Source organism: Haliotis asinina, chromosome 7, assembly GCF_037392515.1.
Source record: "Haliotis asinina isolate JCU_RB_2024 chromosome 7, JCU_Hal_asi_v2, whole genome shotgun sequence".
Taxonomy (NCBI): Eukaryota; Metazoa; Mollusca; class Gastropoda; order Lepetellida; family Haliotidae; genus Haliotis; species Haliotis asinina.
Genome location: NC_090286.1, coordinates 36192477 through 36215760, shown reverse-complemented (window position 1 = coordinate 36215760; position 23284 = coordinate 36192477). Strand labels below are relative to the sequence as shown.

Genomic DNA, 23284 nt, shown 5'->3' with positions numbered 1-23284 from the left:
GTTTTTGTGTACTGCTCCGTAATTAGACCTACATTTAGATAAAGATAAGCCACCTCTGCTCATATTCCACGTTTGTGTCAAATTATTTCGCAAGCTCAAACCAAAATAATGTATGCTTGTCAACCTTCGCGTATCAATCGGTACAACCACATTCTCCAACCATAACTCATCACCACTCATCTCAATTCCCTGACAGAAACAAACACCAACACCAAAATTATGATAAAAATTTATTTTGACATTTTTGATACACGTTGCTAAAGTGTGTAGAAACATGTCACTCAAAACTGTAATTGTATGTACAGTACACCACACAATCCTGTAACATTGCAGCAAAAATATCAACATCTCATGTTGTGTGATTACGTACCCAACTCACAAAACGTGAACCCTTTGTACATCATTGGAATCATTGGAATTAAACAAACTCTGCAAAGCAACTCTCAAAATAATAAAATATGACAAATCCCCAAAATAGTTTACCATAAAATATACACACTTTGAATATCTTTCAAAACCTGCAACTCATTTCAATTTAAAATACTGGGAAAATATTAATCCCGTGTTGTTTAATCCCTTGTGACAATACTTCTGAAACCTAACATTTAACTTCTTTGTTACAACTGAAAACTAATTACTTTCACAAAACTAAACATATACATGTAATCCCCCAAACAACCCCCCCCCCCAAAAAAAAAAAACTTTATACACATCTAAAAATATCTGACAAAAGGTATTTTTAGTTTACCCATTTTGAGATCACAAGTTCTTAACATAAATATCTATCTACACAACAATGAAGAGAGTTTGTCCATTGTAATAATATGACATGAACATAAATATATCATACAACGATGAAATAATTCCTATTTTTGAAATGGGAATACTTGCTATAACCACCTTTTTTTATCTAATCTTACAAATAATGACTATTTAGAAACTACCTGAAACATTAAAAACTGACCCATTTTAGTTCCTAAGTTGTGAAGACACTACTATCATAATGTTCTAGCTAACTTTTATGTGAATCAATTTATGCTCAATTTCATTGAGTCACCAGGTGGTACATCCCTCACACATATCTTTGTCATATGCATTCAGACATGACCACTGAAAATGACTATCTGCTTCAAGATTTCTTTGTGGTCTTCCATAGGAGACTTATACAAGCAGACTAAAAATGACTACTGATTATTAGGTCATTGTAAAACTTTACCAAGTATGAGGATATCAACACTTTGACTCCTTACTTACCAGAATTTAAATTCAAACATATCGCTGAAAAATTTCTAAAGGTGTGTATTTGTACATATCTTAGTTTATCTTATGCGTGCCATTATATGAATATCATTCCTCAAGCCAAATGTCAAATTCGAGGACATAAAAAAAACCCTAAAACAAGGCTTGTTAAAAAGTCACAAAAATACAACATGCTAATTTCATACTTGTTATTGGCAAATACAATTTGGTGCAACATGCTTTTATGTGATTTCAATACTGTGGGAATTGGTGCACATTTCAGTGAAGATCATAGAATGATGCTTGTAGTGAATTAATTTGTCAATTTATCACTGCATGTATCTCTGATGTGTATCTTGTACCTTTGTGTAAGGGCAGCCAAAATTGTTGTTTTAATAAGCAAACTGTATCTTCCTGACACCAAATATTTCCCCTGGAAAATAATGACTGAAGGAAATAGATAAGAATTTTGCCTTAAAAAATAATGGATATGATTTAATGACTATGGAACATTCAAACAATATCAATTTCATAGTCCAGACCATGAATGCATCTCACATTTTCCTTCCTTCAACTATGAAAATAAATAATTATTTACATTTATAAGAAACATATAGCACACAACAACATTCCAGAATTCTTGTCAGTTTAAATCTCCACACTTTTAAATAACTTTCCTGGATTAGGAATGACACATGACCAACTGGTATCACATCCTGGCTGAACCATAACAAAACAAAAGGCAGCTGGAAGGCCTTTTTGATTGGACACATACATGTCTGTGCAGGATAAACAATTGACTGTATTCAAGGATAGGTTCTATTAAGAGATTCCCTGATCAAGGTGATACAACTAAAGGCCAGGGCAAGTTCCTCAAAACATCATTATCGATAGGGATTATTCATATATGGGCAACAGAGATATTATTCATTAATTCACTTTCATTAACCTTTAATCAATCAAACCTGGCTACACAAATCTGTGAACATTATCCATATCAAATATCTTCAGGTAATAAAAATGGGAGAATAAAGTTTTAATTGTGCCCAAATAGTATTATAGTGGGAATTTATGAGACACAGAGTATCAACCCTTATGCAAAAAGCAACATGTTCCAGGTAATGTCATGAAAATTATCAGACCCTTACAGAAAACGGTTCAGGAACTTACTCATCACATCGCTGCATTTTCATGAAAGTGTGGAGATTGACAACAGGAATTCACGAATGAAAAAAACTGAGAGAATTTACAGCATGTTCATAGAATATATACACTCATGGACATATTCACAGAAAAAGGTAACAGCACTGTTGCTATGGAAACATACAAATGTACAATAAGTACAGGTACAACACCCTACATGGGTCACAGGTTGGGATGCAAAAACAGTATCTTCATCAAGCCCCTTAATGCCAGTCTGTATTAATTACATTACTCAAAATAACACATTCCCCACTCCATTACGTTGAAATACAATCACTTAAAAATCTAAAGTTCAATTTTGAATTATACATGTACTTCCTTTTCATGGAAATCTTTCACTTACAATTTATGAGATATTCCATTGTGCCAGAAATCTACCTTGAAATTGAATAAAAATACCCTAAGTTTCCCATCCTGACTGCATTCCAATTTCAGCATTTTCACTTTTAAGAACATGTCACTTTGGAAATTTATATATTGAAAAAATGAAAAAAAAAAAAAAAAAAAAAAAAAAAAAAAAAAAAAAACACAACAAAACATTCACAACTGAACGTGAGAATCTGCTCATCCCTGCCCATGACTCCACTGCATGTCTGCTGAGGAAAAGTATCAGTTTAAATGCATATATGTGTGTGGCAGACCCTGAGATTGCCTGAATGCATACATGTACACAATCTGAGACATCCAGAACACTCATTCACCATGTACAGAACATGCACAACATCTGCACAGAACAGAGCCAGGTTTAGAATGGAACCCCTAACAGTTGTCCAGTCTCACGTCCTGGCGAAACTTACACTCATCCTAAATTAAAAACATCACCAACTGAAGTTCATGATGCATGTCTACAACACAGGGATCTTGCAAGTCCACATTTCTAGAAAACTAATCCCAGTTTTACTTCAGCACTGTTTTGAAGGTTGTTCATTTATTCTCCCTTTCTGGTATTCCAAGACTAACTTCAGCATTGCACCATATTTGATAAATAATGTTTTGGAATACTACAGTGAACCATTCAACAAAGACACTTAGCTTGGGAGTTAACTTTTCAAGGCTATAACTAATCTATTATTTCAGTTAGATCCATTTTGCTATTAGAAACAAATGAAAAAACAAAACAAACTTGAATAAGCCTCCATCATATCCTGGGATCATCCATACCAAGTGTTTGTGTGTCAACCCATGTGATAACTGATCTTAAGAGGGGAACTTTTAAAAGTTAACTCTTTGATGTAAACATCTTCTGCAATAATCTTACTTGTATTTCAACTCCTCATTCCATACTGCTATTACACAACTCAAAAGGATTAAAACAATGCCTATGTTTCTTGTCACTGTAGTTAATTTGTCAGGGCTGATTAGCTGTAGCAAATTCCACGTATTAGGTCTTCATAACATTCTTTTGAGTAAAACATAATACAAGTACACTTACAACAAAAACCTTGTTATGCCTTCATATATACATGGTGGGATCACAACTCCTAATATACTAGTACTTCGTTGGGCCAGGCCACTGACGTTCTTGTTCACAGAGTGAGTTCAGTTTTATGCCGCTTTAAGCTTCACCTATTCTAACAATGTGAGAAACAGAACCCAGTGAATGGTACATGTAAGTGCTTTAACCATTGGCTACCCAACCATCCCTCTTCTGCAGTGAATTTTCTACCAGTGCCAGTGAGAGTAAGAAACATGACAATGAAACTGTTCAGTTAAGTACAGAGAAGGAAAACGAGTAACACAAATTAAAACTGATACTTCAAGTTATCCTGAAAACATCTTGCTGAAAATAACTGAATTCCAAAAGTAAAATGCTACTAAAAATAAGAAAGAGGACTGATATTATGTAAGTATGCACACCTTCAAAGAAAACATTGGTTTTCAGAGTTTAAATACTTTTGGTTAAGATAATTCATACCCCCAACACTTGTCTGAGACCTTCATAAAATGGCACACTGCGTATGTATGAGCGATGGCAGTATACACAATCCTAGGAACTTTTGACAACAATACACTAATATATTAAGAGTTCAAAAAGTGTCCATTCTAAAACATTATGGAAAATTATGTACCCGACCAAACCAATGGATACCATCTGACACTACAGAAACTATAACAACCCATTCAAACTGCTGGTTCCTGCCAATCACCATCTCCACATTCAATCCACCTCCCTGTCATAAGTCAGCCGCAACGTATATCCATGTACACAACAGGTGCTGACAACAATGAACACATACAATATCAGCAGTTGATTTTTGTGATATAACTTGAGGGCAACTACATAACATACAAGGCTTTCCAAGTTTCAGAACTTCGAAAAACAGTATTTTCAAAGTGATCAAGTAGGTGTGTGCATGTTCCTTTCAGTCTCTTTAGCAGATTACTTAAACCTCATGTTCTAATATGTCCACATTGTTGGGTTTTCAATAACTTCCTTACAAAGCTATACAGCTTCACATTTAATCTCACAGTTCAATGTAATGGAACAATAGCCTGTCCTGTCCAGAAATGAATGTGTTTCGTGATCATAGCCCCATGTCATCTGTACATGTTAAAATGTAAAAGAATAAACAAACATGTTACTAATGAAACATTGTTGGAGTCTTAATGACTCTTAATGACTGACAACTCAGAGAAAAAAAAGAAAAAAAGAAAGAAAAAGAATTACTCCAAACTAAAAAATCAAGTAATTAGTGTTGCCAGTTTGAGCAAACGTATGATATGGAGACTAATGCACATTAACATTACTTTCAACAGTGATCATGGTCAGTCTTGAATTGAGGTATGTCACTTCCATAATCAAATAATTACAGGGGTATATATTAAATACATACATCCCTGGCACATTAATCAAGTCAACCCTGGGTCTCTATTAAATATACACCTTCCTCACATACTAATCAATACAAAAACCACACTGCATTGTATGACAATGTCAGATAAAAATTCATAATGCATGATCGTTGATGACTCACCGGATTTATGATTTTGTTATTAACTCCTAAAAGTGTGAAAAGAATTTGTTCTGCACTTCATGTATACTCATATTACAATGAAATTAAAATACAAGACCTGCAGAAAATCCCCTGTTCTCCATGTCATGGCTAGTACATAAGTTCAACCCAGCTGATGCATACATAAAATATGAGTGAATTTAGTTTTACATTGCTTTAAGCAATGATCCAGCAATATCACCGCAGGGGACACCAAAATGGGTTGAAAACATTGTACCCATGTGAGGAATCAAACCTGGGTCTTCAGTGTGACGAGAGAAAGCTATCCCACCGTCCCTAAAATATGTGTGAAAACCTGGCCAAACCCTGCTCTAGTCCATATCAAGTTTAAAATTTAAGTTTGGGTTAGTGTGCCAAGCTGTTCAGGTTGCACTGTGATTTAGTCTTTAAACAAAAGGCTAGGGTATGATGATCACCAAGAGACATTTAGGATGAAATACCAAACGTTCCTGCAAATTTCGGGGAGACCAATCTCCACAGTGAATTACAGCATCATGTCCCACTAATAACCACAAGTATTCAGAAATAAAAGAAATACTGTGCTTAAATGTGATCAAATGAATCCACATGATAAAACCATATTGATATCTAAACTACTTCTGGGCCTAGAATTTCTAGTCAAACGTCAAACTTAATCAAGACATTACTTGGTACCAATAATGTATTATTTGCATTGGTCATTGTCAAACTGAAGTAATTAATATAACACCCAATACTCTACACACAACTAAACCGATGAAGGCAGAACCCTGTGTTAACAGTTGATTAAATTTCATGAAACTGTTTTTTACATGAATTTACCCATGTGCTAAAAAGTTTTTTGTGGTCACTAATTTCCTGAAGCAAACTAAAGACTGTTTGCCGTGAAAACGTACTGATGAATTTCACATGAGACAGAAAAATAAACCAATAAAATGAAATTAAGATTGCGAATCCTCATAATTTCACCTTGCCAATGAACATTTAAATCTTAGGACTGTATTCAACTTATGACAAAAGTTGTTTAACCAATGATCATAAATTTAAATCTATTGTTCGTTTGCATTACACGACGGTAAGCGCAGTAGTTGGAACAGTTAAAAAGATGCATGTGCAGTACGTGACGAGTGTTAACTTAGACCAACCCTAACTGTTTTCAGTGTTTCATTTCATGTGCATACCCCCTTGTAAACCAAACAAATAGAGCGATTTGAAACTAAGATCGTTTGTTAAACAACTTGTATACTAAGTTGAGATTTAAATGTTCAGTTGGCAAGGTAAAATTATGAGGATTTGAAATCTTAATTTCACTTTATTCAACTTACTTTTTGGTTAAAAGTGAAATTCATCAGAATGTTTTCACTGCAAACAGACTATAGCAGCTGAGACTACGTCACTGTTAAGGGACACAACCCTGTACTACACAGACACCTTGGATCACTACTGCCCTATTCAGATGAATGGATATTTGAATTTTTCTACATACGTGACGTGGTAGTTCTAGACGCCAGGTCCTACACTATTTAGGTGAAATAAAAATAATACTGTATGTTTAAGTTTTGTAATCATGTTGACGATGTAAAAGAATATTTGTTCCACTCAAATATGCGTCCCTAATACAATGCACTGCCCCAACTTCTATATTTGTTGATATGAAAGTCCATAACATCATTTGGAAAGAAGAAGCTATGGTAGAGAAACCATAATATAAGTTACACTGAAATGACACTTGATAGTACACTAATAATAAACACTTCCACTCAGATCTTCATGTGATGGTTGGGCTGTTATACATGTTTCAACAGTGAATAGATTGTGCAAGGTCAACAAATTAACAAACTTGTAGTAAAGACTGTGTTATGTTGTGATGAGGCAGGTAACACAGAGCCGAGATGGACCGATGCAGTCATCATGACAGAAAGCACCACATTTCTTGCACATAACCATAGCCTTGAGACTGCAGGCACACGATGAAGGATTAATAGTCGGCGTGCCTTCAGACACTGAAGTCGCTGTCACCGTTGTTCCAACCGCAGTTGATGTAAGCGGCTGCAACATCACGGTAGTCATATTTGAAGCAGCAGTTATCATTTGCACATTAGGTATTGCTGAGGTTGTAGCCATTATTGACACTTTTGGGTTGGCAAGTAAGTTAGCCACTTGGGTCTCCACGCTATTTGATACAATGGAAGATGTCACTGGCTGGGCACTGCTAGCCGCAGTAGTCTGGTTGCTTCGAAGGGCGACAGTCTGCACACTGAAGCTTCCAGACACTACCGACTGTGGGTTGGGCTTACTATTGCCTTTCCCCACAATAGAAGCAGGTCGAACTACGAAGCGTGGAGACCCATCACGACCTGCTTGAGTAGGAGTGCCAGCTTTGGATAAAAAATTAACTTCTTCAGAACTTAAGTTGAGGCTTACTTCTCCCTGATTGTTTCCCGTCTGATTTGAGGCATCACCTCCAACACTCGCCGATCTCACAATTGTCACAACTTCTGGTTTGTTCTGAGTAGGCGGAGCGCTAGAGGCACGGGGAGGTGTGCTGCTGGCCAACATCGCCCGAAGATTCTCGTGTGTTAGGACGCACCGGACACCAGACGAAGTCCCACCAGTGTACACCTTGCCTGTAGTGGTGGATGAAGCTTGCACTGAGTTGGTCAGTGTTTTTGTACTGTTTGCACCAGCACCTGTTACCACTGTACTTGAGGGCGCACTCACAACCAGCACCGTGTTAGGATCTAAAGAGTTGTTGGATGTCACAATCAGAATCTGTTTTCCTTCTGTGCTCCCAGCTGAAGAGACTGATGGGACCGTCAGTACCCTGGTAGGAGATGCTGTTCCAGAGGTCAGCGAGGTGGCAGGACTTGCGGTCGATCGACTTGCTTCTCCATCTGACTGGACACTTTGATCTGACTGACTGCCGGACTGAGAAAACAGCAGTTTTGAGGCACTCATTTGGCTCTGTTGCGGCCCAGTCACAGGACCTGGACTGTTCACTTTCACTATACTTTTCTCATATTCAGCCTGACAAATAGCCAATGATCTTTGCAAATTGATACCATTATTGGGTTCAGTCTTAACAGGGGTTGCAGTTTTACATGGTGTCTTTGGCCGTCCAGTGGGTGTTAACAAGATATTGGGATGATTCTTGGATAGGGCAGGACTCAAAGATGGTGCCGGGCGTTGCTCAGTAGTTGTCGGTACAACTGAAGCAGCAGCCTGCTGAGCACGGGCTCGAGTCTGAGCCTTAATCTGAGCCAAGGTCCTTGTTTGAGCCTGGGCTGGGACTCTCCCAACAGGGGGACTAGGACTGGTCAACAAGCTTCGTACTGATGAGTTTTGGGACACATTAGTCGAAGATCTGGTCTGAGGTGGGGAGATGATCGACACAGTTGTCTGAGCTTTAGCAGCTTGAGTCCGAGCTTTGATCTGAGCTAAAGTCCTTGTCTGCCCAGCAACCTTAATAATTCCTGGGGTGGTAACAACAGAGCCGGTTGGAACAGACTTTGCTGGTGAAACTTCAGTCAAATCTGGAGGAGTGTTCGTTAAAGCTGTACGCAATGGACTGACAGGCTCAGCTGACTGTGACTTCTGACTCCGAGCAGCCTCAGTCTGAGCCTTAATCTGAGCCAGTGTCTTAGCCTGAGCTTGCCGCTGACTGGGGGACAATCTTTGCTTTTTGGCTGGAGTTGGGCTTACTTCAGCCTTGTCTACTTTGGTCAATGAAGCTGCAGCATTGGCTGTGGTGGATGTGACTGTTGCAGTCACTGATGTTGAGACAGTGGTCAGCAGTCCCACCTGGGCACTGGATGCTGTAGAAATGCTGTTGGTTATACTATGTGATCCGGCTGGCATCACTGACTCCACACTTGCTGCTACAGCCTTGGACAAAGACTTGTGGCGCAACATGGAGGACACCAACATGCTTCGTTTATGAGCTGTATTCTTCTTGGCAGCAGGCACGGAGTTTACAGGTTTGATAGGTGATGGTCCAGTTGCTTTTGGCACATCTTTTTGTATCCTGCAAGAAAAGACCACATATATATTGCTCTATCAAATAGTGAAATTCATAGAATGGCTTTGTTGGTTAGCAAAAGATGGCATAAAAAGATTTTATTATCTACTCGCCTTCAATTAAGAAATATTCCAGCTATATGAAACATGAGTGAGTGAGTGAGTGAGTTTAGTATTACTCCGCACTCAGCAATACTCAAGCTATATGGTGCCAGTCTGTATATAACTGAGTGTGGACCAGACAATCTAATGGTCAACAGCACGAGTATCCATCTCCGCAAATGTGATACGATGACATGTGTCAACCAAGTCAACTAGCCTGACCACCCAGTCTCGTTAGTTGCTTCAAGCAATGTTTACCTATGATCAATTCTTGCTTGGATCTCCATGGGTCATGAAGCCAGGGAATCTGACAACCTGATCCTCATTGCGACCAGTATAGGCCTGGGAGGGATCAGTTCTAACCAGGAATCCCTACAGGTGATTATAACCATATGTAATAAAACTTAAACAGTCGCTTAGTTCATAGCAAAAATAAACCCATCTCACCTTTGTCCCCAGAAAGTCTCAAAATGTTTAGCCTGAAACATGACAATGGCATTGGTTAAGATAATAGTTTCAGCTAATGTCACAAAGCTTTAACAATAACCCAAATTATCATGGGAATAACTGGTACAGCTATTAAACAAATATGGAACCACTGTAAGCTGTGCAACTATCTTTCCTGTAAGAAATGATCTATTGGTAAGGGAGATAATGTTTACATTACCTCCCTTTATACATTTAGAACCAGTCACAAAATATATCACCAAATGTCACACACAACAGATATGGATTACAACTTTTTTGGAGGTCTATTGTTTGTAGTAGTGACTGCACTTATATTTTCAGAAAAATATCCATTTAAATATTCTCAGTGAGAATGTATTATTCATTATAGTTTACAGACACTGTTCACAGACTCCTCACCTTCCAGGGGTCAAGTTTGGTCTGTTCCTTCTCCTCCTCTTGCTTCAAGCGCTGCATGTTTTCTGGAGTAAACTCACCTGAAACACCACAGTTACTATCAGCAGGGTCACACTACATACTCTTAACACAAATTTAGTACAAATGGAAACACACAAGATACCACATGAGCTGTTAAAATATAATAACATGTTATATATCACAAGCATTTCTATTCTAGTAAGAAAAACACTCAACGTCCAGGGTATCAATGGTATACTTTCTTTAGTATAACATTGCCATCCTTATCATTCATGGGACAAAGGCTTCTGAGTGTAATGAATCAGCAAGATTCTTAGAAATCAAGTGACGTATGTCACATATGAAAGGTGTTCTTGCCTTGAACCTCTCTATTACTACTGAGTATCACCACATTAATCACATCTGACATACAAACACAAACCCTACAGACAAAATATCTGAATGTTTCAATTAATGGTCTAAAAACTGTTTCCAACTCCCATAAAAAAAACTTTTTTGTCAAGGGGAGCTAACTAGCACTCAATATCTCACCTTCCGACAACCTCTCCCTCCACTCCTGCTGTGCTTTGGCAAAGAACTCATTATTCAATGCTGTTGGACTGATGCTGTGCAGAAACAATAAGAGTAATTTTAAAATTTCACTTTATTATTTTATAAAATAAACAAATAACATTCATAATACAGAGAATAAGTAGTTGGGTACAATTTCTCAGTTGACAAAATCTTGTACAAAAATACAACATGCACAGATACCAATGTTTACAGAAAATGTTCACATTCTACATCACATAATATATCACTGTCCCTAATCCCTCAGGGTTCTTACAACATCTTACCTGAGTGAGTTCTCTGTGTCGGGGAGTTTGTCACATTCAGGCAACAGTGTGATGAGTTTGTACCGGTACGCTGCAGGCAGCATGTTGAAAGTGTCATAGTTTAATAATGCCTGGAAACAGAACAATTACATGGTAATCTAACGTGCTGGAATGGAAATTAGACGAGAACAGCCACTAGCAACCACACTGTCAAAACATAGCAATATCCGTGAAAATGTTTGAGATACTATGTGCCCAGTCAACGATAGTGGTCTTCGCTGGAAGTCTAGTGATAATTTGCATCTTGATCATAAATGATTTCCATGATGACAGGTGTTATGTTGTCTTCACACACAATATAATTTTCCAGTCCGCCCTGTAAAGTGTAAGAATAGGTGGGCCAAGATGAAGCCACCATGATGACAATGCTGTTTCTCTTTTGAACAAATGCTGCTCATGAGGAAAAACTTGACAACATATTGTTAATGTGTATTTTGATCATCAGTTACTTCCTGGTGACAACTAGATATCCAAAACCACTCATCAGTATATTGAAGAGAGTATGAAACCTGAGTCTAGCAAGACTCCTCATTGCTGAATATACTCAAACCAAAATGAGAGGCAAGCGAGGGCTGGCATAAGTTTGTACAGTCTCTGATGTACAGATTGGGACAAACATGACTAAGACTTTTTCAAAGTTCATACAATTAAAGTTATTTTAACATCACTTTTCAACACTGTATTTATGATAAAATTTGGCACAAAATTAAGCCTGTTCCTATGTCATGGTCTACTGTCAGCAGAATCCAAGTCATCTCAACCAAGCTATTCATTATAACAACAGGTATATTCACAGGCAACAAGTCAATCATAATTCCCATTTCTTAAGGAAAAACTTGGGATTGTAGGCCAGCTCATGTGGAAGTCTAGATCAATCTTCAACAGTGCAAGTACCTTCAGGTTTGTGTTTACAAGGATGGAGTCTGGCGTCATGTCAATGCAACCCTCCTTTGTCTGGGCTATCTGAGCCGCAATACTCTTCCTCTTGTTGGACCGCTTGCGTGGCTGAAAGTAGAAATTAATACTTCATAAATGGACATGTTTGTTCAGAATTTTATATCACAAATGTTCTGTCTTAAGTGACAAAGAAAAGGGGCTCCATCCTTGTGTTTAACGCCTGTGAGGCTACAATAGCAGTGTTCACGAATAGTGTCTGACCCTCTGACAAATCCGGCAGATTTGCCAACGGTCAGACAGAAGTCCCCGACCTGCTGGCCCCAGTGTCTGACTGAATATGTCACAACTTTTGTCTGAAGTTGTTATTTGTGACATGTGACACTTGTTCACTGTTTCCAAATTCATGTTTATAATGTTTATCATTATATAATGTTAATAATTTCAAAGCCAATAATGAAAAATGTTAAATCTGATATGTGTGTTTAATTTTATTCTGTGGGTCCTGTGAGTTTCACTGGGTCAGACAGACATCTGAAACTTACAGGACCCAATGTCCTGTTATTGTGAAACACCATTCGTTAACACTGCAATAGACAAACAAAGATACTGTAACAGCTCAGCATTTCATACTAAATGTGTGATTGGATGCTGCCCAGACACTTAGATCATCAAATACTTTTTGCTCAGCTAAAGCACTGAAAGAGGGGTAACTCTATACCATATACCACCTGTGTTGACATGATTCATTGTGCTGTATTGGGTGTAAGTGTTACAATAGGCACAATGAAACGAAAAATTTACAATTACCTTCACCTTTAATTCATGTTTGTTTCTTAAAACAAACATATGAGGTAGGAATCAAAATTTGTCAGTATGTGATCAACACTTGTATTGGGAAGTAAAACGTCAGGTTCCACTGATGTATTGTCCGGTCCCATCATTTGACCTCACCAGTATATATCTTGGATACTGAAATCTGTACTGCTGTAAAACTCATATAATTTGCTTCTACCAGCTACAGAATTTGCATTTCTGGCTTATCAACACCACTTTTCAGGTTTGAAACAGCTTTAACATGCCCAATATCTTAATACCTTCAAACAGAAAATCCAATGTCTATAGCAACATAAATAATACAGTCAAATGCACTTGTAGTTATTCTCTAAAACATTACCCTGTCACAAGAAATTGATCTCATCAACAGACATCAAGATGGGAAACGAGCCAAAGATACCAGCAAATATGGACATGAAAAAATAACACCTGAATCACAGATTTCAAAATTTTTGACTTTTTCAGTGCCTTGTCCCTCACATTCTCTGATAGTGAAGAATCTTATAGACAGCACTGATACTACAGGTTCTAGGTGCCACTTAAAGATGCATCTACTGCAAACAATGACACACCTTCATGCTAAACTGAGTGGATGCCAGTAGGTCCCGGAGAGTCTGTGTTTTGTTGGGGGAGGGGTGACCTAGCAGACCACCAATGGCAGAGGCTGATTGGCTATTGTTGACCTTTGTGGGGCCATTTTTCTCTGCCTGTTGACCCTGGCCAGACCTAGTCCCTGTGCCCCCAGATTGGCTGCTGGATGACGACGATGCATTGTTTAGTGTAGGTGAGAAGCTCACCTTTGCTGCAAGAGAAAAAAAAAGATGCACATGTACTGTCATACAAAAACAAAAAAAGAGTTGAATGCTAATAGGTGTACTATACAAAGCTAAACCAAGTAGTACCGCCTCGAATAATGTTCAGATGTTATCATATACTACCCATGAAAAGTTTAGACACACTTAATGCACCCATCATGTTACGTATGGTTATGACAATTGGTGAAGAAATTGGTTATGGTATGTCAAAGATGAATTTCTCCACTAGCTTCAGGGAAACAACTGCAAATCTTATGAAGATGAATTGCACAAGAATCATGCATCAAATTGTTGAATGAGTGAGTGAGTTTAGTTTTACATGGCACTCAGTAATATTCCAGCTATATGCTGCAGTCGTCTATAAATAATCGAGTCTGGACCAGACAATCCAGTGGTCAACAGCATGAACATCGATCTGTGTGATTGGGAACTGATAATGTGCCAACCAAGTCATTGAGCCCTACCACCTGATCCCGTTAGCCGCCTCTCACGACAAGCTGAGTCACCTTTTACCAAATCGATGAAAAGAATGTTCAGACATTATGCATGTGAACAATGGCATTATGGTGTAAAGTTTTACTAAGAATTCCCCAATTTTCAGTTTGATTTATCATTATTATCATGTCTTTTCAACGCTACAAAATTGTTGAAACAGTATGGAATGTTTTGCAAAACCTAGTTTAGAACAGTTGACTGAAGTAAGTGGCTACATTTAAGTCAAAGTGTGAGTGAGTTTCGTTTTACGCCACACTCAGCAATATTACAGCCATGAGGTGGCATCCGTAAATAATCAAGTCTGAACCAGACAATCCAGTGATAAACATCGTGAGCACTGATCTACGCAACTGGGATATGTATACATGTGTCAACCAAGTTGGGACTGCTTACAAAATATACTGTATCAGCAAATCTGAGGGACCCTAGGAGACCCCAACAACTAATTGTTTTAAGCACACTGAAACTGGTAAAATTCAAAGATAGAATAAGCCTTCCAGTGTAAATTAATACTGCATGGGTTTGTGAAACAAGAAGACACAATCATCAATATCCCCTGCATTACCTTCAATTTCAGTCTAAGTCACACTTGTTGCCATGGAAACACAAAAAATATTTTATTAAGAATACACAAACTAGCAAAAGCCACTAATACACCACCAGATCTATCTATGTGCCAAGTTTGGTGAAGAAATATTGAAACGATAAATGTGCACAGACGAACGGACTGGGTGCATCTTATTCCCCCCAAAAACGTGTTGCGGGGGATAAAAAGTGAGTCAGCAAGTGAGTACTGTTTTAACATAAGGTCAATCTTACACCTATTTCCAGCAGAAGAAGAAAGAGGTGTTGATGTAGCCAGTTTATCATAACCACAGAGTGCTTTTCTCAGGTGCTGAATTTGGTCTACCTTTTTTGGTGCGTAGAGACTGCCTGATGCTCCTGCCTCCGGCTCCCACCGTGACACTTGATCCGCTTCCTGAAGTGCTGGGCTCCATTGTAGTCCATGACAAGTCTGCACGGCTTCTTTATAACTTTGATGACTCAGGTCATAATCCCTTCTGGAAAAACAATGTTACTACATAAGAACATAAGTTGGGGGGGGATGTTATCACTATCATGGTAGTTAAAAGTAGTGTTGGGAATTAGCTGAAACATCACAATTGAAAACTGCTTCATTACCAGCAAATCATCCAGTGAAAGAGATCTTGTAGTTAGTTCTGACTGGTACCAAATAAAAAATTTAGGCACAGATAACAACAATGAATGTCAACGATGCCATAAATTTTCTTTCCTTCTCTGCAATTCCTCTGGTCAGAGTGAAAGGAAGACAAATGTCAGTCATACCTTAGTAATCAGATTAAAATATCATCCTTATGAATCAACTAAAAACGGAGTGTGAACAACTAGCATCAACCACAAAATATTTAGCAGTCACTTGGAGTGTAGAGAATAACATCTAAGCTAAAGCCAGTTCTGCATGTTCTGTGGAATTCAACATTCAGAAGTAAGAGAGTAGGAACATTGTGGTTTTATTCTGGAGACCATCTTCATCATAAATATTTTAACAAGTACACCCTGACTTTCATGTTAAATTAAAAAAACTGGAATTACATGCTGAAATACCCAGGTATCTTTTGGCATTCAAGGACAGTGGGGATCTTGTAGTTAGTTTTGTCATCGGCTTATCAGACCCTAGATGTGGTTCCGATTTGCCATGTGGTTGAAGTGTTCGCCCATCATGACAAAGACCAGGTTCAGTTACTCACATGGGTACAATGAGTGAAGCTCTTCTGGTGTCTCCTACCATGATATTATGGCTGCAACAATTCACCCAGACCCCGATTCGATATTCAAAAATGGATATTTAAAATTCAATCATTTTTCAATTCAATTCTTCAAGCAAACAAAAACATCAGATTTAAGTCGGCTTTTTCAGTGAGAAATACATCATCAACTTTGTAAGGTCTACTAGCAACCAATCATGATTTTCCATATTTCAGCACTCAAAACTGATTGAGATCGAGTCAGTCATGTTGTGGCTGTGTGGAAATATACTAGGCACAGGGGTTCAAAAATATGTTGAAAAGTCACTTTCAAGAAGGTAACTTGTCCTGACTAATATTCCACTTGCCCTGATTTTACGACACAATGTGTGATGTTAATATTTACTGGACTATTTATCGAAGAGTGATAATTTCACTCTCTACTAGCTCTACTTCATTATTATTGTGAACTTTAATAGCTTCATTATGAGCAGATATGACACTAAATCCAAGATTATTTGCAGTATCAAACCATAGGTGGAAATTACCTAGTAGTCCATGGACAAGTAAGATATCATTATTTGATTGCCCGAAATGAAAACTGACTTGTCCTGGGCGGCGGGCGATGGGATTTTTTATCCCCTGTTGGCACATAAAGAAACTGTGCATACAAAAATTTTAAATCTAAATTTATCAAACCTGTGTAGACATGTGAGGATTTAAATTCAGAGATTAAAGGCATGTATTCAACATGCATACATGTGCCATGTTCCATAATTTCAGTGGTTTTGTAAATACGTTGTTGCACGTGCATTCTGGGAAAGAGAAACAGAGCAAATGAATGCCACTCAATACTGTCACTTTGGAAAGCTCAACCCCTGCCGTTGCGATTGTTCAAATAATTAAACAGCTATTGAAACGCATAGCATGCCAAGGCTGGCGTCTGTTCAACGTCATGAGGCCATTAAGATGGTACGTTGGGGAATGCCTCAACGACAAGTGGCTGCACATATCCACTGCCACCAGAACACCATTTCTACACTGGTGAGACGCTACCAGAACACAAATGACATCACCGATCAGCCACGTTCTGGACGTCCACTTGTAACAACGCCAAGACAGGACCAATGGAGAAAGGTGACCCAACTTTGCCACAGATTTCAGACTGCCTGGGCCATCTTCGGACTTCGCTGAATTCACCCAAACACAGCTCGACAACGTTTACGCCATCACAGGATCAGACCATGACATTTCGCCATATGACCTATGCGAAAGGGAGGACGTTATGCACAGGCCTGTGTCTAGGAGGCTTTAGTGGTGGTTCCATGATGATTTGGGATGGAATAACAGCATGCAAAAGAACTCCCTTGGTGATTGTTCAGGGCAACTTAACTGGTGTGGGCTACAGTGATCATATTCCTTTCTGCAACATCATGGCCCTGGGTTAACATTCCAAGAGGACAAGGGTTGGTGTGGATTTCTTGCAATACCACAAGGTCGACTAACTGCCTTGGCCTGCTAATTCACCGGTTCTCTCCCTGATACAGCATGTTTGGAACAAGATGAATTGATGTCTATGCCGTCTTTCGCATCCACCAGATACGTCCTTGACCTAGTAACAGAACTTGGGAAAATCTGGTGTGACATCCCACAAGCCTTCCTTGCACTTTTGACAGGCTATATGTGTCATCGATGAACTGCTTTTCTTAACGCCAATGGTGGACATACACATTTCTGGGCTTATGACATGGTCATTTGACAAGTCCCACCTGGGATGTCATTGTGATTGACTTTTCAACTGATATTCTCCCAACTTGTTATGGTCTCATGATCCCTCAATTAAAGTTTATATATACCACTGACATTGCTATCGTACTTATCAGCTGGGATATTTTGACAATGCACAGTTTCTTTATGTGGCTAGTATAATTCAAATGGGTATCCAAATATCGAATCAAAATAGAGATAATGGTTATCGAAAATCTAAACTAAGGTGCCAGATTTGATTTTCCATGACTCGAAGCAAATTGCTGCAGTCCTACGTAATGTTGCTGGGAGTAAAATTAAACTCACTCAGAAACAGACATGATATCCGAAAAGCAAAGCAACAGTAGGCCTTGTTTCAGTTCATATGATGTTAACGGTACCCTGATAGACAATTAGTATTCCATTCTTTCATGTATTATTCGTATATTTTGTTTATCATTATCCAAGCAAAGTAACCAACGGGGAGAATTCTGAGGACAGTTTATCACTCTGACATCTAAATGACACTCAAACAGTTCAAAGGTAGGTTGTAAATCTGTTACGTGAATTATGAAATAGGAACATTGAATTAATACATATGAAGCAGTGTTGAGCAACATTAAGCAGCTCTGAAGTTGAAAATGATGTTAATCATGCATAATACAACAAAAATGATTGGAATTTAAAATGGAAAAATTTCACATCAATATGAATAAGGGGAATTCATTTCTGCAGTCAGTAGGATGGCCAAACCATAGCGACAAGATATGAATTAAAACAAACCAGAGGGTGACAGGAAGAGCACGGACCCATGCAGCTGGGTCATGATGACAGTATTGACACACAACTAATTGTAAGCACCCCCATCAAATCTACATACATCAGCTGGGATTGATTATCAAAACAGATCATTGAAAAGGATAACTGATACCTAAATATTGACCAAATAAATACAAATGAAACAGAGGTTACTTTAGCAAAAATACAATGAGTGAGTGAGTTTAATTTTATGCCACACTCATCAATATTCCACCTATGGCAGCAGTCTGTAAATAATCAAATCTGGACATGACATTCCAGTGATCAACAGCATGTGCAAGTGGAAACCGACGACATGCATCAACCAAGTCTGCAAGATTTGACCACCCAATCCTGTTAGTCACCCCTTACATCAAGCATAGTCGCCTTTTGTGGCAAGCATGGGTTGCTGAATTCCTATTCTACAAAAAGAAGTTCAACGGAAATATCCATCTAGTGAGTGGTAACTGAACAATATCCCTTCATAAATTCAATCCATTATTTGTGATTACTAGAACTGAATATTCACATGTTTCTAATGAAAGGAGTATTCTTACATGAGTTTTAGTTTTATCAACATGAGATATGCAAAATGGAACATATAAGAGCAAAAACATCCAAAAACTTTTCAATGACTACCTCTCAGTCTCAAGACACCAAGATGTCATGATGACTTCTAAATTTTCATGAAAAGGGAAAACACTGGTGGTCACTAGTCATTGCCATGAGAAATAGACACTGTCAATATGGTCACAAAATATCAAATACATATTTCATGAACATTTCGCTGAATATATTTCATAATACCTCAACTGAGGTGTTGCATTTGTTAGTATGTTACCCACCATTCGTATCCAATGCCCATAATTAATGATATGTATCATATTTGCCACATACTGGATTTATTATAGGCCTACTTAACAAACTTAACAAGAAGTTCAAGCATGAATAAAACCCAAATTTCTTTATTTGGTGAGTTGCGTGAAAAAACCCAAGAAAAAACAAACAAACAAAAAACAACAACATTTTTCCCCCCTAACATATTAGTGGAAATTATGACACTTGCTTACCATTTTCAATTTGTTTACAGAAAGCTGCTATTTGATTGGTTGTTATTTATAGATGGGTCAATCAGCATAGGGTTAACAAACCGTGATTGTTTTTCTATCTCTGTTGAACACTTCAGTTGCCTTTAGAATTATTTAAGAATTTTTTAATCATAAATATTTAGAGATGCAAAAGCTTTAAGTTCAGAATTATCTGATATGTAACATGATATTGATGTATTGGGTAAAAATGTATTGTTATTTTGACAAAGCATAAACATTGATATTTAGTGGGTTTTTTTTTTCATTTTTCAGCTTTTTTATTGTGTATTTCACAAACATATGCAGCATGTCTGAAGCTCTGATGAACATTGGTGGACACCTCAGTAGCATGATGCTTAAGGTGAACTATCCCAATATCATAGCTCCATCAACATCAAGTGTCTTAAACTTTACAGTGTGAGTGAGTAAAAAATTAAATATACAAACCACCATGCAACATATGTCATATTTGGGATTTCACTTTCAAACCACCATATCTGTGAAATTACCTCTATGTATGATTATGAACTGGCAGTTCTGAATGTATATTGTGCAACCAAGCTATTATCTTGCTGATGATTGTTCAGACATCATATATTTTCAGGGTGCATGACTTTTCACACAAAAGGCTATATTTGTGTTTTGTGGAATGTTTGTTCAGCATAGACTAGAATATACCAATTGAAAAAATAAGCCAAATCATTTCAAAAATGCAATATCAGAATAATTCAAGGACCCATGCACCCTTCAATTAGACTAAGTGGCCACCAGTTCACATCAGTCACCAGAAAGAACTGTTACGGAGAGGTCCTTGACATGTTGGACGTCTCAGCAGTCTATTGCTACCTTCGAACTGGGCCTACATTTCTGAAGCTCTCTTACCGCTAAGATAGTCGTAAATTAATGTATGTCATTTAAGACCATATACCTGCTAAGAAAGCTTGGAAAACCTAGTCCCTGGACAAGTACAAGATCTGACATTGACAATGTATTAATGAGACTGTGAGGCATCTGGCAGAATGGTTGTCCCTATATGTGAATAAAACTGTTTCTCTCTCTCTCTTTCTCTCTCTCTCACACACACACACACACACACACACACAAACACACACACATTCTTAGTTATTATTTATCAAATCACACCTGTAACTCAATCAGTTTCCAAGTAAAATGACCCTTAAAGAAATTATATATGGCTGGTAATTACTTAATGTTTCCTTTCATGGTATATGGTTAGTTCTGAAATACTAGTTGAACAAATAAACAGCTGAAATGCCAATAGCATAATCATGCTATAGATACTTGTTGTGTGTGCTGCTTCTGAAAACATTATTTTGGTGTTTTGATTCACCAATGGATTGATGCAATATGCACTAACACCTCATGACAACATACACAATCAGACTACAATCTACATTAATTCTATATTAATTAGCCAGGCTTGACAACAACCTTGATAGCCTGTCACACAAGAAAGTACTGAATCATAATTCCACACAACTCGTGGCCACTGGACCACGTGGACTGTGTGAATTAACAACTATGCATGCACAGAAAGTGGCATCTTCACAAAAACTGATTCAAGTGATTGATAAAAAACACTTGCTAGCCAGGCTCACACCTAGGAAATCAAGAAAAATCACTGCATGTAATAGATGTATTGGGAATCTTGTATCAAGATCCATAAATGGCACCTTTCCCAAATAACATTTCAGATGTGTTTATCTTTGGTCTGCCTACCAACTACTACTTCCTTGTATTTTTGACAGCATTAAATCTTCACAGGACAAAAAGGTCACTTTTGCAATACTGAAATGACAATTTTATTGCTCAGTTAATCATAGATTGGTGACATACTTTGTTGAAGTAAGGAAGAAGAAACCAGTGTTCACAAATAGTGTCTGACCCTCCGACAAATCTGGCTGATTTGGCAGTGGTCAGATAGAAATCACCAACCCGCCAGCCCCAGTGTCTGGCTGAATACTTCACAATGACTTTGTGTGAAGTTGTTATTTGTGGCATGTCACACTTGTTTGCTGTTTAGAAATCTTACGTTTGTTGTCATATAATGTTAATAATTTCAATGCCAGTTATAAGAAATGTTAAATCTGAAACGTTTGTTTAACTTTATTCTGTAGGTCCTGTGAATTTTCAGTGGGTCAGACAGACATCTGAAACTTACTGGACCCAATGTCCTGTTACTTTGAAAAACCATCGTTAACACTGAGAAACTGATGAATCTATGATTGTAACTAAGCCTCAAATTTGAATTAATTCAGGACACAGGCGGCAACAACTAATAGTTAGTCATGGTACTAATAAGAGGGCTATGTGTGTTATGACATCCTATACACTAATGAAATGAAGTTTGGCCATTTTCTGAAGATTTCTAACAATATGCTCAATATGATTGGCTTCAATGGATACCTCAATGAAATCATGTAATGCAGATATTGAAACTTTCACTCTGTGTGAAACTCATAACTATTCACTTAACCTTCCTGTATAATGAACTGAAATGTTGAAACTGATATTGAGTGGCAAGGGACTGTCAGTGGTTTCCCATGCTTACATGGTAAAGGAAAAATGAATATATTCTTTTGAATATTCACACACCTCTGTACATAATAAGTGACATCTGTGTGACCTGTGCAATGTTATACAAAAATCTTTTTGAAACCTAAAATAACACAGACTACAATGTAGGATACCCAGGGTGGAAGTATATATTGAGTGTATTATGGCATGACATAGTCAATATGTAATATCAACGATAATGTTTTTTCACATCCTTCAAATTGCACATTGTTGTGGGAGATGTGACTAACAACTTACACATTTTAGCTGTTTCAGCTGCACTTAATATGAGGAATTATATCACCAAACATGCATCTTCTTACTACTCACACCCATATCATCCTCAAAACTGACAATTCAGGATATTATTAGTTGGATGACATTCCTGAAAATGTCAGGTAAGACAAATTTAACCTGAAGTACTCAGGAGTCAGAAATATGTGGCATATTCTGTTGATAATTTAAGACTGAGACATCTCTTATATTTGACAAAATGTTAACGCACCAAAATTGCCAAACGAAATGCACACTGGATGCTATTGGATATTGATCAGAACCATGGTCGATCATTTCCAAAGACGCATTTAGATCATTACTCTGACAAAGACAATATATTATATGTAATAGCAAATTGCGGCATTTCCTCTGCAACTTTGAAAGTTTTAATACAGGGATTCTTGCAAATATTGGCGGAAACTGTTGCATGAAAAACGTTGCAATTTGGGCCTTGCGTGTGTGTAAATAAATGCAAAAATCTGGCTAGAAAACTCACAGTTGTGGCAATCAGAGAGTTAATCTTGTTTCTTTGGCAACTATTATTTCAGTATTTATCCGTTATTTCTGGAAATGCTTGATAGATTCCACAATACAGGACAAAACTTTGTTGTTTATCTGCTTAGAAGTTGTGTGATCGCCGCCATTTTCCTAGGTCAAACAATCGCTTGCATTCGTTAA

General features: G+C 37.7%; 1 protein-coding gene across 2 annotated transcripts; it reads right to left on the bottom strand.

Annotated features, from left to right (window-relative positions):
- Positions 1-7169: 7169 nt before the first annotated feature.
- LOC137290691 (polycomb group protein Asx-like) lies at positions 7170-23242 on the bottom strand. 2 transcript variants are annotated; one of them, XM_067821771.1, is made up of 10 exons: positions 23103-23242; positions 15266-15416; positions 13618-13847; positions 12209-12319; positions 11276-11385; positions 10971-11044; positions 10422-10498; positions 10002-10033; positions 7860-9459; positions 7170-7484 (listed from the first exon to the last, which is right to left on the bottom strand). In XM_067821771.1, exons 2-10 carry the CDS (start codon positions 15351-15353, stop codon positions 7293-7295), a joined length of 2514 nt encoding a protein of 837 aa, XP_067677872.1. In that variant the 5' UTR covers positions 15354-15416; positions 23103-23242; the 3' UTR covers positions 7170-7292. The 2 variants fall into 2 exon arrangements, with proteins under 2 accessions (XP_067677872.1, XP_067677871.1); XM_067821770.1 differs by having other exon boundaries at positions 7170-9459.
- Positions 23243-23284: the final 42 nt, after the last annotated feature.